This window comes from Balaenoptera borealis (assembly GCF_965194805.1).
Source record: "Balaenoptera borealis genome assembly, chromosome: 10".
NCBI classification, from domain to species: Eukaryota; Metazoa; Chordata; class Mammalia; order Artiodactyla; family Balaenopteridae; genus Balaenoptera; species Balaenoptera borealis.
The window spans coordinates 57,030,568-57,046,112 of NC_138874.1; the positions used below are offsets into that span (position 1 = coordinate 57,030,568).

Below are 15,545 nucleotides of genomic sequence, written 5' to 3' on the forward strand. Positions count from 1 at the left end.
ATTTGGCCCTGCCTCTGCGTGTAGGTTGCCTGAGGGCGTCTGTTCTTAGCCCCGACAGGATGGGGTTAAAGGAGCAGCTGATTTGGGGGCTCTTGCTCACCCAGGCCGGGGTGAGGGGGTGTACGGATGCGGGGCGAGCCTGCGGCAGTAGAGGCCAGCGTGACGTTGCACCAGCCTGAGGCGCGCCGTGTGTTCTCCTGGGGAAGTTGTCCCTGGATCCCGGGACCCTGGCAGTGGCCAGCTGCACAGGCTCCAGGAGGGGAGGTGTGGAGAGTGACCTGTGCTTGCACACAGGCTTCTTGGTGGTGGCAGCAGCAGCCTTAGCGTCTCATGCCCGTCTCTGGGGGCCGCGCTGATAGCCGCGGCTCGCGCCCATCTCTGGAGCTCGTTTAAGCGGCTCTCTTAATCCCCTCCCTTCGCACACCAGGAAACAAAGAGGCAAGAAAAAGTCTCTTGCTTCTTCAGCAGCTCCAGACTTTTTCCCGGACTCCCTCCCGGCTAGCTGTGGCACTCTCGCCCCTTCTGGCTGAGTTCACACTGCCAACCCCAGTCCTCTCCCTGCGATCCAACCAAAGCCCAAGCCTCAGCTCCCAGCCCCCGCCCGCCCCGGCGGGTGAGCAGACGAGCCTCTCGGGCTGGTGAGTGCTGGTCGGCACCGGTCCTCTGTGCGGGAATCTCTCCGCTTTGCCCTCCGCACCCCTGTTGCTGCACTCTCCTCCATGGCTCCAAAGCCTACCCCCTCCGCCACCCACAGTCTCTGCCCGCGAAGGGGCTTCCTAGTGTGTGGCAACCTTTCGTCCTTCACAGCTCCCCGCCACGGGAGCAGGTCCCGTCCCTATTCTTTTGTCTCTGTTTTTTCTTTTTTCTTTTGCCCTACCCAGGTACGTGGGGAGTTTCTTGCCTTTTGGGAGACCTGAGGTCTTCTCCCAGAGTTCAGTAGGTGTTCTGTAGGAGTTGTTCCACATGTAGATGTATTTCTGATGTATTTGTGGGGAGGAAGGTGATCTCCACGTCTTACTCTTCTGCTGTCTTGAAGCTAATCCTGGGGGAGATTTTTGATTACTGGTTCAGTCTCCTTACTAGTAATCAGTGTGTTCAGATTTTATATTCATGATTCAGTCTTGGCAGGTTGTATGTTTCGAGGAATTTATTCATTTTGTCTAGATTGTTCAATTTGTTGGCATATAATTTTTCTTAGTAGTCACTAATGATCCTTTGTATGTCTGTGGTATCAGTTTTAAGAATTTCTGACCATCACAGTTCTTCAACATCTAAATGTCTCCAGTAGGCAGAAACTCTTGTTCACAGCAAGAAAAGGGTCATTCTGGCTGCCTCCTCTTTGATTAAATCAACACACTCCTGCCCTTTCAGTACCTGACCACCACTCCACCCCTCATGTGGTACTGATTCCTGCCCACCACATCCTGCCCCACCTCCTGTTAAACATAGCTGTTCTTCTTATTTAGGGAAAATGAAAGAGAAGGCAGATTTCAGACTTCATTAATTTCTCTCTGTTTATCACCTTGGACAAGGACAGGCTGGTAAATGCAGGCCCTTATCTGCAAGCTGCTTGAAACCAAGGTGTCCTTTCCCTTCCTCCTTCCTGCCTGACATAGGTTCTCTCTGGACAAGGACACGGGACTCATCATGCTGATTGCCAGACTAGACTATGAGCTCATCCAGCGCTTCACCTTGACAGTCATCGCCCGGGACGGGGGTGGTGAGGAAACCACAGGCCGGGTCAGGATCAACGTGTTGGACGTCAACGACAACGTGCCCACCTTCCAGAAGGACACCTATGTGGGTGCCCTGAGAGAGAATGAGCCTTCCGTCACACAGCTGGTGCGGCTCCGGGTAAGATGGTGGGGTGCCCTTTGATCTGTTTACCTTGTCCTCCTCTCTCTGGTTTCCCCTTGCCCGCCTGCTCAGGAAGCCACTGCAAGAAGTACTAACTGCCCATCCACAAAGAATTCTGCTCAGATAGGGGGTCACATTCTTTTTTTTTTTTAATTTTTATTTTTTAATCAATCATCAATTTTATACACATCAGTGTATACATGTCAATCCCAATCGCCCAATTCAGCACACCACCATCCCCACCCCACCACGGTTTTGGGGGTCACATTCTTGATCTGTATCAGGCCACCTCTGAGCGGCACTTCATGTCCCTGGTTACTGAGTGAGGCTAGTGTCTGTCTCAGCTTAAATTTTAGGTCTCCATTCACCCCCCATCTCCCTTGGTGAGTTCTGAGCAGTTCCCTGTGTAAGGCCCCCCATCCAAGCCCTTTAATGACTGCTTAGAATCAGGTACTGCTGCAGCTGGAAGGCACCGGAAACCATGGGCATAACCCAGTTCATGGAAGGGGAAGCAGGAAGGGAGCGGCAGACGCCATGAATTAGTAGAGGAGGGAGCCAGCACTAGACCTTGGAATTCTGTGCTCCAAGCATCCTCCTGCAATGAGTTACCACCACATGCTGGTGACCTCTGACCAGAAACTTCTTAATGTCCTCGTGCCCCTTCCCCACTCTGCCGACCCAGAATGACAGGACCCAAAGCCTCTATTTAGAACTTATTTCTGAAGGAGGCAGGGATGAAGGCAAGGTGGAGGTGGGCATAGGGGATACACAGAAGACAGGACCACGTGCCCTCCTAACGTAGCCATGGCTCCCTGGTGGACCCTGCCCTCCCTCCCCGCCCATCTCCTCTTACATGCAGAGTGGAGGGAGGCTCCTGGAGGCTCTCTAGGGTCAAAGACATCTGGAAAGAGCTAATTAATGCAACCACCCCAGAGACAGTCAAGAGAAAGGAGGATCCCTGACCCAATTCCAAGTGCCTTCTTCCCTCCTTGCATTCCTGCAGCATGCATTTATTAGATTACCTACTGTGTTCCAAACACTGTGCTGGATTCTACCAGCTTCAGTCAGGAAGCAGAGTTCCTGCTTTCATGGAGCTGACAGGCAGGCAGAACGAGGAAGGCAGAAATTAAACAAGAAGTTACAATCGGGAGGGGGGACGAATGGCGTGCCCAGCACAGGGCCCTAACCCAGTCCAGAGGTCAGGGAAGGCCTCTGTGCATGAGATGTTCCAGCTGGTACTGAGGGTCTAGGAGATGGCTGTGCCAGGTATGGTGGTGACCCTTTTCATCCTCTGGGTAAGGCTTGGCCTTCCTCTATTCCCCCAGGCCTTCAGCCTGCCCTCTAGATTCCCCAGGATACCTCCACACCCCAACATGAGGTGTGTCTGCTGGGAGCCAGAACGTAGCCTCCAGCTGAGGGACAGGGAGGGCCTGGATCACCCAGAAAAGGGGGCTCAGAGAGGGGCCAGCCCTCCCCTCCCACCTGCCCCCTTCTGGCCCCAGGGTCACTGAAAGCTCAAGCGCCCTGTCCGCCCTCTTCCTTCCAGGCAACGGATGAAGACTCTCCTCCCAACAACAAGATCACCTACAGCATAGTCAATGCCTCCGCCTTTGGCAGCTACTTCGACATCAGCGTGTATGAGGGCTATGGAGGTACGCGTGGGGCAGGACTGAGGGCCCAGCCTGGGGAGGAGGGTTGGCAGGTGGGAGCAGGGTTGCACATCACACCTGTCTCAGAGGGAGCCCTTCTGTCTCCCAGACACCCTGGACCACTTGGGAAGCTGCCCCACAGCTCCTGTCGTCTGGAGCAACACGTGGTATGGGGTCACCATTTCATAGGCTCAAGATCTGTGTCTCAGTTCAGCCAGATCTTTCTTTGAGTCTTAGGCCTGTGGCCAGTCAGGCATCTGAAGTTACCACAGTGTGTGGGGTCCCTATTAAGAAAGGCTACCTGGCCAGATCTGTGGTGGGGGAATGAGGGGGAGGGGAGCCAGGGAGAGGCTTGTTAGCCAAGTTTCCCCATCCTTTGGGCATGCTGTGGCCACTTCCCAGATCTTCTGGGCTATGGCCTTTCCCTGCTTGGCCAGGCACAGTTCCATACTCTGGACCTTGCCCTGCCTGCCACACTGTGAGTCCAGGAAGGGAATAGCAGCAACAACCTCAAGCTTCAAGATCCCAAGAGACCACCTGGTTTTTTTGTTGAAGCAGCTGGGGCTCAGAGACAGGGGGTGACTTGCCCAAAGCCACACAGCAAAGCTGTCCAGGGAGGCCCTGTGATCTGGCTCTTGGTGGCTTTTCAGCACCTGCCTCCCCACCAGAATCCAACCTCTTTGAACCCCTTGACACTCTCTCCCCTTACAGGGGTCACTTCCATGTCTTTGAAGACTCTGTTCCTTCTGCTGGGAAAGCCCTTCCTCCCTGTCCCTTTGCCCTGCTTCCCTTTAACCTCTGGCTAGCTTTAGGGCTCATTTGGACATCCTCTCCTCTGCGAAGCCTCCCTAATGCTTGAGGACGGTCTAGGTGTCCCCAAGGCAGAGCAGATGTGCACCGGATGACTGTGAGTGCAGTGCTCACTCCTCCTCCCACCCCACATTTGCGTCAGAGAAATGCTCTTGGAGAAGCTGCAGTCCTGGCTCTGGATGCTACAGCCCGATGGCCTCTGTAAAATCTGTGTCCCCCCTTTTAAAAACTTAACAGTCCCATGCCTCTGCCCACCCTCACACCTCAGCACCTGCTCAGCTAGAGGAACCCTCCTTGGGTTTTATATTACTAAAGCAACAACTTTGTTTCTGTTTTCCAAATAGAAAGTGGCAGTTTAATATTGTGGTAATGGCTTTGCAGACCACCCATGCCCCCCACTCCCAAGCCAATACATCTTCCCTCCCAAATTGAGAATCAGTGGCTGAGCATGAAAGATACTCCTGGTGAGAGTCCAGGCATGTGCAGTGTGCCTTTGGAGAAGACACTGAACCTCTCTGAGCCTGGTTTCCTCATCTGTAAAGTGGGGCTTACGTTACCACCAAAATAGTTACCACCTGCTGGACTCAACACTGTGCCTGGCACATATCAGGCAGTCAGTAAACCGAAGTCAGGACCATAGGGCTCCAGGAGTTCAGAGGCAGGAGGGGAAAACAAGGCAGAGCTGGCTCAGGCTGAGTCAGGCACACCCTTTCTGCCCAAAGGGGAGCCGTGCCTGGATGGACATGTAAAGTCTGCTCACAGAGGGCCTGGGTCCCTATCCTGTCATTTCAGTGATCAGCGTGAGCCGCCCCCTGGATTATGAACAGATACCCAACGGGCTGATTTATCTGACGGTCATGGCCAAGGATGCTGGCAACCCGCCTCTGAACAGCACTGTGCCTGTCACCATCGAGGTGTTTGTAAGTACCCAGGGGTGCACTGGCCTTGCCCTTCCAGGATATGGGGTGGTGAGTGCTTCCCAGAGTACTGGGGCCCTGCCAGAACCCGCTGTCCCCACAGCTCAGAGAGAAACTCAGCAGACTGTCCCAAAGGCTGTCCCCTAGCAAACTGCCTCGCAGCTCAGCCATGGAAGGCACAGGGCCCTGGGACCCAAGAAGAGCCCAGTGGTCCTGCTCTAACTTCATTCAGGGACCTCAGGACACCCTCTGAGGGGGAACAGGAGCTGGGGCTCAAGCAGGGAGGGAATGTCATAGGTTCCTTCATTTATAGCCATATTCCGTGAAGTTCAAGGGAATTCCTGGAAGGTCATCTTCTCTGTCTCTCTCTCTCTCTGGTCCCCTCTTTCTTCTTCACTTCCTTTTTCCATTCCTGTGAAGATCTAAAAGAGCCTGAAACCAAACCACAGCTTGTCTGACATGAATATCAAGCACACCTTAGTGCTTTCCGTGTCTGAAATTATGTCGCTGAATCTATCTCCACACTGGTTCATTGACCCCATGCAGCTCCCCGAGCAATCCCGGGGATACAGATCATGGTCTGACAGCAGCCCAGTGGGCCTTCCCCGCCGCCCTGCAAGACACCCACCCGCATCCCATAAAGGCTGCTGCCTGCAGAGAGGGTGAACACGTGTTGATGGAAGAGTTAGTGCATTACTGGCTCCAGAAGGATTCGATCAGATTGCCAGGTTAGGAGATACTCTGCGATTTGACACACACTCAGCAAAATCTTGCCCAGAGCAGGTTGCTGGATGACCTTCCTGTCCCAGCTGGCTTCGCCAACAGCCTCTGGTGCTGCCTTACTTCTGGCTTTAATGAGTCTCATCCTTTCAACCCAAGTCCAAGGCTCCAGGGCCAGCTCTGGGCAGGGGACCCCACTTGCTTACGGAATAGGACAGGGCAGTGATGGTAAAGTCGATGGTGATTCCTGCGGGGAGCCCTGCAGCTTGGGCATGTGGGAGCAGCATTTCGGGGTAGGAGAGGATGGAAGGTCTCTGCAGAACCAGGTCCAGTAATGGAAAGTCAGAGTCTGGGACCCTAGATCTGGCACTTCAGGCTCCAGGGAGTGGCCAGGAGGAGATCCACAGAAGCCCAAACGCATGCCTGCCTTTAACCTGCAACCTCCCACCTTGAAATGCCGAGGGTGATGGCAGAGAAGCAGAGTACGCTCCCTGCTAATCCTGGACAAGTCCTGGTATTCGTCCCCACATGGCCCCAACCCTGACCAGAGCCCCCAAACCCCCCCTAATCCTGGCCACACTTATAACCCTGACCGACGCGCCCCCCACCCCCATCACTTTCAACCAGAATCCTGCTCTACTCAAGCAAGCAGTGAATTCCTCCTGTGTGCGCGGTGCAGTAGAAGGTCCTGGGGGGATATGAAGGTGACTATGAATCCTGCTCCCCCCGCAAAGGGACACTGTGAATAGAGGGTGGAGCACAGCTTGGGAGGCGTATGGCTTCAAAACCCAGCTCTGCCACCCTCTAGCCATGTGACCTGAGCCTTGTTCTCTTGTCCTCTCTGAGCCTCAGTTTCCTGATCTACAGAATGGGGACACTGATGGTACTGCCTCATGATACTGTAAAGATTAAATGAGATCCTGCAGGTGGTACCTGGCCCCGGTAAGGTGGGCCGTCAGTACAGCTGATAAGACAGATGTGCGTACCAGCAGCAGCATCCGTGCGCCAGGCTCTCTGGTGCAAGGGGAATTCCAGAGAACTCAGCTGGGCAGAGAAGGACCCTCTCTAGGCTTTAGGGAAATGGAAATGAAAGAGGATGAGAGTAGGGGAGGTTTGGGGAAATGAGTTGAGGTGTTCCACGCCACCCAGGGATGGGCAGGCAGAATTGACCAAATGGAAATTAAAACGCCTCTAGCTCCATAGTGTGTCAACTGCTTTCACGTTTCACAGTCTCTCTCCATCCCATTCAGCAAATGAGGCTCAGGGAGGGAACATAGGTGGTACAAGGTCACCAGTGCCTTCCTCACTTTCTGGCTAGTAAGTGGCATTTGAATTTACTTCCAATCCTAATAAGCTAGGATTTGAATCCTGACCTGTCTGACTCCTAGGTTCACGTTCTTTCCACCACAGCCCTAGGCTTGGAGGTTTGGATGCTTGGATATCCCAGTCTTCATGTGACTGAGACCAGTGTGCCTCAAAGTTCACATGGATTCCCTGGGCATCTTCTTTAAATGCAAATTCTTATTTAGTGCATCTGGGGAAAGAGCTGAAGCTCTGCATTTCTAACATGCTCCCAGGAGACGTTGATGCTTCTGGTCAGGGGACCACACTTTGAGTAGCAAGGCCTTCAAAGTTCCGGCCTCATGGTATCTTGAAACCCAGGGACTGCCCCAAATCCCAGCCCAAGTCCCAACCTGTGGTCACTTAAGGAAGGGACCTGGGGAGGGCCTCTTTCTCTTTTTGCCTCAACCCCTCACATGTAGCCAGAGCAGGAAGTGGATGGCCCAGGGACAGAACTAACCTTTTATCCGCTGTGAATAAAAGAGTTACCAGCAGCCTCAGCCTCAGCCTCCCTCCCTGATACCGGGGAGCGGGGGCTCCATGTCCAGAGGCAGGTGGGAGCAGGAGTCCACCTCGCTCCCCTCTCAGCAAGCCAGCATGTGCCCTGGCCTGGAGCCACCTCAGCCCCACGGAAGGGGCGCCGTTTTCAGATTTCCTCGAAGCTGTCATGTGGGTCAGCAGGAACCCTGCACTTCCCTTCCAGGTCTGCCCTTGCCCGTGGCAGCAGGGCGGATCTGGCAACAAAGACAGGTGCCACCTTGACTGTGAGTGAACATCACCTCTTGAGCAGAGTTTTGGGATGGTGTAGTCACTTGTGTCTAAGGACCACACTTGAAAAGGTCACTGCCTCCGGGTTGGTTTTGCATGTGGGTGATTTTTAAGTAGCTGTCACTTGGCTGAGCTGCCTCCTCCCTCCACCAAACGGATCTTCTCTCAACTGAAAAAAAAAGAAAAGAAAAAGCCCCAGCAGAGATGAAGGAGGTGACGGCAGCACTTACTGCACAGGTTGGGGCGGGGGGGTGCAGATCGAGGCAACAGGGCTATGGAAGGAGGGTGTGGGCCAGCAGAGCCAGGTGATTCCTTCTCATCCACTGCTTGTTGGTTTTTAATAAAGAAGTCAAACTCAGTTTGTAGATTTCCCATTAGGGGACAATAAGCTTTTGTAGAGGGAGCCACTGAATTAGAACTAATAGTGAACGCAGCGCCAGGATCCAGGGAAATATCACCGCTAATAAGTTTCTGCCTCACGCTCTGTCACTGACATTCTCCGCGCCGCTCCGTGCAGCCAAGCAGAAGGCTTAAATATATACGTGTATGAGGCACGCGTGCCCACACCGGGGATGCCCAGGCGCGCTGCTGGGGCATCAGACACGGGGTGGGGCCTCTCACTGCCAGTTCTCGGGGGCTGGAGGGAGGGGCAGGTCTGCGGGAACCAGTGTTTGGTCCAGAGCCAGGGGCCAGATTGGGGAAGAAGAGCTTTCCTCCACCCACAGTCCCGGCACGATGGGATTCTCTAAAGTCCCACGGGGTGGACAGCCAGATACCGGGCCACCTCCTTCTCCTTTAAATTTTGTTTAAATTCGTTTTACGGAAGTATAGTTGATTTACAAGGTTGTGTTCAGGCCGCCTCCTTCTTCATATGTGCTCAGCCAGGAGTGACTCGCTACGGGAGCTTTCCTCTCAGAGGGCCCCCAGCGCTTGGGGGAGGGAGGCCCTGGGAGCCTGCATGGCTGAGAACTGAGGCCTACAGACTCCCCCGGGGGCTGCGACCCAGTCTGACCTCTGAGCTCCGTGCTGGGCTTTTGGGGAAAGGGGAGGAGGTGCTGAGTCAGGTGGGCCAGCGAGGCTTCCTCCGGGAGAGGAGCAGGGAGGAACTCTTGCGGAGTGACTGCAAAAACAGTTGGCGAGGGCGAGGGAGTCTTAAAGGGTAGGAGAGTCTCCCGATTGTGGAGGAGCTGCAGGAGCAGGCGGAGGCTGCATCCCGGGCCCACCCTGCTGGCTCAGCCCGTGGGCCCAGCAGCATCCCCTGGCCACTGGTGAGGGCTGGGCCGGAGGAGGGACTGCTCTAGAGCCGCAGCTGGTGGTGGCGGGCCGGGTTTGCCCAGGCGGGTGGAGGAGCTGCTGTTCTTGTGTGTGTGCAGAAGGGTCTAGAATTCAGGCTCTGGGAGCCACCTGCCCCTGCCTGCCACTGCATACTTCAGGATTCAGGTACTCCTTTCTCCCTTCGTTTCTAGAAGGCAGAATGTTGATACGAGGGTTCCTAGAACCTTCCACTGCCGCCTTGGCGGAGCTGGATGGGAAGGTCCGGGTGTGGGTGCGAGAACTGGAGGGAGCTCGGAGCTCAGCCGGGAGACCGGCAGGGAGAGCCAGGGGAGCTGGGGGTCCCGGGCAGTCCCAGCCGCTGCCTTCATTCTCCATCTCTCTGGCCATCACTGTCCCTTCCTGACCCCACATGTTTCCCCAAGGCCTATCCTGCCACCTTGAACTGTAGCCCAGCTAGGGGGCCACCTGGCCACCCTGTGACACCCCACCTGGCTCTGGTTATACATTGAAGCCAGAGCTCCTCGGTGCCAGCCTGCGATGCTGAGCAGCCCCGAATGCCTCCCTGGCTCCTGCAACGTGTCTCTCTTCTGTTCCAGGATGAGAATGACAACCCTCCCACCTTCAGCAAGCCTGCCTACTTCGTATCCGTGGTGGAGAACATCATGGCAGGTACGGCCTGGGCTGGGGAGGCACGAAGGCGGGAGGCCAGCAGGCATGGCGCCGACGGCATGAAAACCTGACCTTGCACACGAACGCCAGAGGCCCGTGCCTTCCCTGTGTTTCCCATGACAAGTGGAACCTCTGGAGATGTCCAGTTGTCTGCCAGCCCACAGTTCTTTACAGAGCACCTACTGTGTGCAGGTGCTCGGCTAGGCACTTGGTCCCTGCTCCCCTGCAGCTAGTTTTCCTGCAGGGAAGAGAATAATGACCAATGATTAATTCAGCAACCTTGGTTAAAGAAGAGTATGCAGATAGTTCTGAGTTTACGGGGCTGTGAGGCCGGTCCCAGGGCCCATAATGGCCGAAGGGGTCACCTTGGAGGATGGCATGTATTCCTAGGTGAGGACGAGAATGGGAGGCTCCTCCCTGGGCTGTCTCAAGTGCCAGGGCCCAGCTTGCAGACCCAGGGCCACCAGCTCCACAGTCAGGTTCCAGGGGACCTGCTGTGTCCTCAGGGCAGGCCGGAAGCTTCACCCTTACACCCAGAGTGGACGTTCTGTGGGGGAAACTCTCATATCAGGAATTGCTGCAGCAGCTGGAGGAATCAGGGACGGTGGAATCAGAGGTAACCTTCCCTGGCATCACAGGGCCTTCTAAAGAGACCCTTCAGGTACCTTCCTGGTATCTGATGATTTGCTGGGCAGGTGCCAGACTGTGCCCAGCCCACCCTTCCCCATCCCAGTCTCAGGCATCCCCTGGGGAATATCACTCTGAAGCAGCCTCCTGCACTCCCCATCATCCCCAGAGACTCTGACAAGGAGAGGCCTTCATCATGGCACTTAATCCTCTTCCAAGTTGAGTATGCTGGGATAAAGGAGTGGGTCGGGGCAAAGGTACCTGCCCTGCTCAGGACAGGACTGAGAGTCAGATCAGAGGCCCCATGGCTACCTGGAGGGGCCCAGAATGACCTGATTGTCCACAGCCCCCTGCCTGGCCCCTCACGCCCCCTGGGACTATTGATTCATCAGCATAATAGTAACCATGGTCTGCAGTTCAGTGGGAGCTACCGTGGGCCAGGCCTGTGCCCCGCATGTTTTATCCTTTGGGATCCTCGCCAACAACCCCACAAGTTGGGCTTTATAGTTAGACCCACTCTACAGAGGAAGAAGCTAAGGCTCAGACAAGTTAAGGCAATTGCCAGAGGTGCTACCAGACTCCAGCCTGGGTGTGGTGACTCTAGAAGGCCACACACTGACCCTCCTCGCCACCCTGCCAGAGCTGGCAGCTGGGTGGCAGGCGGGGGCTGAATGCCTTTGCAGGCACGGCTACAAGACAGACTGCCCTCAGAGTCTGGCCAGGCAGCTGGCAAGGCTGGTCCCCTGACCCAAGATTTCACAGAGATGGAAATGAAGGTGAGGGCCTTAACTGGACATTAAAGAGAAAATAAACACCCTTATAAGTTCTCCTTGTGATCAAGATAAAATAAGACCAAAATTGAATACAATAAATGTAGAATAATTTAATACGGAGCTTCATTGCTTTTTGAGTCAAAGTCAAAGCTGGTCAATCTGAGCATATTTAATATGGTGACCAGGCAGGGAGGGATGGGGTGGGGCAGTGGTGCACTCTCTGAGGCCGGGCCAGGAGTGAGTCGGGGACGGAGGGGGAGGACCGGATCCATCCCAGGCTCCACCCCCTCCCACGGAGCCTTGTCCCCACACAGCCCGGGAACCTGGGCCACAGGAACAGGCGGTTGAGCCCGCTCTCATCCCTGGGTCTCCCCAGCAGGGGAGGCTTCCTGCCTCCTGAGGGCTCCTTCCCCTTGGGCCTGTGCCCCTGTCCTGCCCCCAGAGCCTGGGGCTGTGAGCCCACGGTGAGCAGCACCCCACTCCTTTTGTCTCCCGGAAGGAGCCACGGTGCTCTTCCTGAACGCCACGGACCTGGACCGCTCTCGGGAGTACGGTCAGGAGTCCATCATCTACTCCTTGGAGGGCTCCTCCCGGTTTCGGATCAACGCCCGCTCAGGTGAGCCCCCTGTGGCCCTCGTCCTCTGCACCTCAGGCTGACGCTCCGTACTCAGCCTGGGGACCGGCCTCTGGGCCGGGGTCTCCTCCCTTTCACGGGAGGCCCGTGTTTCTGAGCAAGTCAGCTTTGAGCACCTGGTTTTATCCCTGAAATACTCATTTGTGTGAGATGACTGATCTTACCCCCCCCTAAAAAAATCACAGCATGCATTCATTCACCAGAGAATGTCTTTCAGTGATGAAGAGCCCTGTTATGTTTAAAATGTGTTCCATTTTACAAATATCTGGCTAACCCACTGCTCTTCAGGGACACCTTTCTTCAAGCCTAAGTGTCTCCCCTCCTCAGCTGCAGACCTCATTCTTGAATCCTGGCTCCTCTTCCTAACGTGGTGTGTGCCTCAGTTCCCCACCTACAGAAGATGCGCATATCAGGGCTGTTGTGTGAATTCAGTGAGTCATTATAGAGAACTCAGAGTAGTCCCTGGCAAGTAGTAAGTGCTGACGAAGTTAGGTTATTACCATTATTTTCTTTGGTCTTTTCACCCTGGGGCCCCCATCCCCAGCTCCCTGCTCAGCCCATGTAACTCTCCTTTCTTCCTCATTTCTCCATATGCCTCCCTCTAGCTTTCTCTCCTCCTTGAGGCAGGGAGGGAAGGGGCTCAGAAAAAAGAAATAAGAGAACCCAGCCTTCTAAAAGAAGCTGGGAAGGAATGAGAGGCCCCCGATATTCATCCATACCTTCATTCAGATATCAGTGGTGGCCTGCTCCCCTCCAGCTGCTATGCTGGGGAACAGGATGGAATAAGACATGGTCTCACCCTCACGGGGTTCCAAGTCAGCTTAGTGGGCATGCAAGGCTCCCCACTTCCAAGTACCCACTTGTGTATTAGGTAAGGGAACTTGTAGATGCCAAACAGGCGAACCCTGAAACCTCAGTGGCTTAACACGATAGAAATTCTAACTTACACGGCAGTCCAATGCTGTGTTCAGGGGACAGTCTTCCACGTGGTGATTCTGGGACCCAGGCCCCTTCCATGTTGTGGCTCCAAGGTCACTGCAGAAAGGAAAAGGGACTATGGGGTCTTGTGCAAGGAGATGTTTATGGGTCACACCTGGAGGTAACATACATCACTTGTGCCCACATCCTGTTGGCCAGAGCCAAGCAATGGCCCCGCCTAGATGCAAGGAAGGCTTGGGGAACATCATGGTCCCTGGCCTGGCAGCCCCTCCCCAGCAATCATTCTGGCCTGGGAGGGGAGCAGGAATCTTTGACGAACACTGGCCATCCCTGCCACAGGTGATCGGTGGCCCAGCAGGGCATCGAGTCTTCCTGTTATTCATGCCTCCCTGCTCAAAGTCTGCCGTCAATCTCTCTTTCATCCCCCTTTCCTGGAAGCTTGGGGAACAGATGGCTGGTGCTGACGTGTACAAAGACTGAACACACCCAGGGCTACCCTGAGCCTCCTTTTCCACCTCTGACAAAACAGGTGCCGCCCTCCCTGCTCTCAGGAGCCTCCACCCTCAGCGAGCCAGTGTTTCTAGGGAGCTCAGAGGAATATCGTTAACGAATATTAACTGCGTGCTCAGCACTGTTCTGAGTGCTCTGACCAGCATCGCCGCGACTCCGAGGCAGGTTCTAGCCTCACAGCATCCCCATTTTCCATACAAGGAAACTGAAGCGTAGGAGAGGTTAAAGTCACTTGACTGAGGACTCGCAGAGCCTGAACTTCCAACTCCAGAGCCCACACTTTCAACGCTCCATTCTATAAAGCCGGGTAGAGCCGCGTGCCACCCCCAGATACAATGGTGGGCACACTGACCTTTCAGCACCTACCCAGCCTTCCCAGTCAGGGACTCCATCTCCACCCCGGGGCCTTTAATAATGACATGGACATTTTCTTGCTGCCTTAACACGGCTCCTTCAGCTCCAAAGGTGTAAGCATTTTCCTCTGAGCAACTTGGTCAAATTAGCCAGGCCTGCTCCACAAAGGTAGCCTTAATTGGATCTAATTTCCCAGACAGGAGGAGCCATCTATCATGCCAACAAGTTCATGTTTAAAACTTTTTAGAGCTTAATTTCTTCCTCACGCTGCCAATTAACTGATACCACCCCAGCAAGGAGCGTGGCTCGGTGGGCAGACCTTTGCCAGGCTTTTGTTCCTGGCTTTAGCACCACCCCCAGCTCCCTTGTCAGCCCTGCACAGGCCAGAGACACGCCAGCATGGCAGGAAGGGAAATGTGAGAGTGAAAGAGTCCTAGGGACCACTGGCCCCGCTCCCTTATTTTATGGTAGAATAAATCAAGCACAAAGAATTTAAGTAACCTGCCCCAGGTCACACAGCTCAGGCAAGGGGCATAGCACACAGTCTCTGCCCTTGGAGAACCCTCACTGTCCTTTGGAAGGAAATGAGCATTTTCTGAGTGTTGGGAACTTCACCTAGAGTTATTTAATCCTTCCAAAGCTCTGATTTGAAAGCATACTGATCTCTCTTTTACAGATGAGAAAACTGAGGCTCAAAGAAATTAAGTGACTTTTCCAAGGCCAGGCATCTGGAAAGGGCCATAATCAGAATTCAGATCTGGGCTTCACTGTCCTCAAAGCATCGGCTCTTTCCCATGGCCCACGGGCGATGGTAGATGACCTGGCTACTGTACTGTACTGAAGCTGGCTTGTGCTGGCTCACACCTGCTCGCGAGAGCCAACTGTATACATCTCTTCCCAACTCCAGGTTCAATGCCATCAAGTGGGCAGCTTAAAATGGGCCCTGGTGGGAATATTTATAACTATGGAAATCAGCAAATACCATTTTTTGTTCCTTTGGGGAGCCAGTTGTCAAACATTTACCGTCACACCACTGCCAGGTGACTTCCACATTTTAATTACACCAAAATACAAAGAAAAGCCCAAAACAGGCTGACAAAGATTATGGTCTATTTTAAATGTTTATATTTAATAGAATAACTTGTTTATACACTAAAAAAATTCAAGGCATTATAATTGTGTCACGTACAAGGTAATTAAGGAAATTATTTTATAACTGTTAAATCTCAGTGCACTATAGGTTGAGCTATCTAGAATGAGCCACAAGTTGGAACATGCGTGAAGCACTTGGTATGTTTCAGTCCTGTTGCTGTATTTCTGTGACCATGTGAATAAACAGTGCCAGGTGCTGCTCTAAGCTTTAGAACTAAATTAGGTGAATTAATCCCATAACAGCCCTATGAGGTAGGCCCTATTATTGTTCCTTTTTAACCAGATGAGGAAACTGAAGCACAGGGGATTTAAGTAATTAGTTCCAATTGATAAAGCCAGTGAGGTAATGTCAGCAGTCTAAGTGAGAGGTCGTTTGTGACTGAGCTTGAGGCCAAATGTCCCTCCTGCCCTGTTTTCTAGCCCCTAACTCCATAATCAACCTAGATTTTCCCACATCTGAAAATACCTCCTCCCCACGGGGTTATATTGCCCAGCTCTGGGATTCGGGTTCCCAAGGCATGGGTGCTATGCCCTCTCTCCTGTGAGCACC

At 53.9% G+C, this 15,545-nt stretch overlaps 1 protein-coding gene across 2 annotated transcripts in view; it reads left to right on the forward strand.

Annotated features, from left to right (window-relative positions):
- CDH23 (cadherin related 23) overlaps positions 1–15,545 on the forward strand; it is a gene marked incomplete at its 5' end in the record, with an annotated part of 434,991 nt that overhangs the window by 305,948 nt on the left and 113,498 nt on the right. For both annotated transcript variants that reach the window (XM_082407240.1, XM_082407239.1), the window contains 5 exons: positions 1,617–1,854; positions 3,404–3,509; positions 5,109–5,236; positions 9,934–10,006; positions 11,906–12,022. In XM_082407240.1, coding sequence (XP_082263366.1) covers positions 1,617–1,854; positions 3,404–3,509; positions 5,109–5,236; positions 9,934–10,006; positions 11,906–12,022 — 662 coding nt within the window. The remainder of the gene's footprint in view (positions 1–1,616; positions 1,855–3,403; positions 3,510–5,108; positions 5,237–9,933; positions 10,007–11,905; positions 12,023–15,545) is intronic.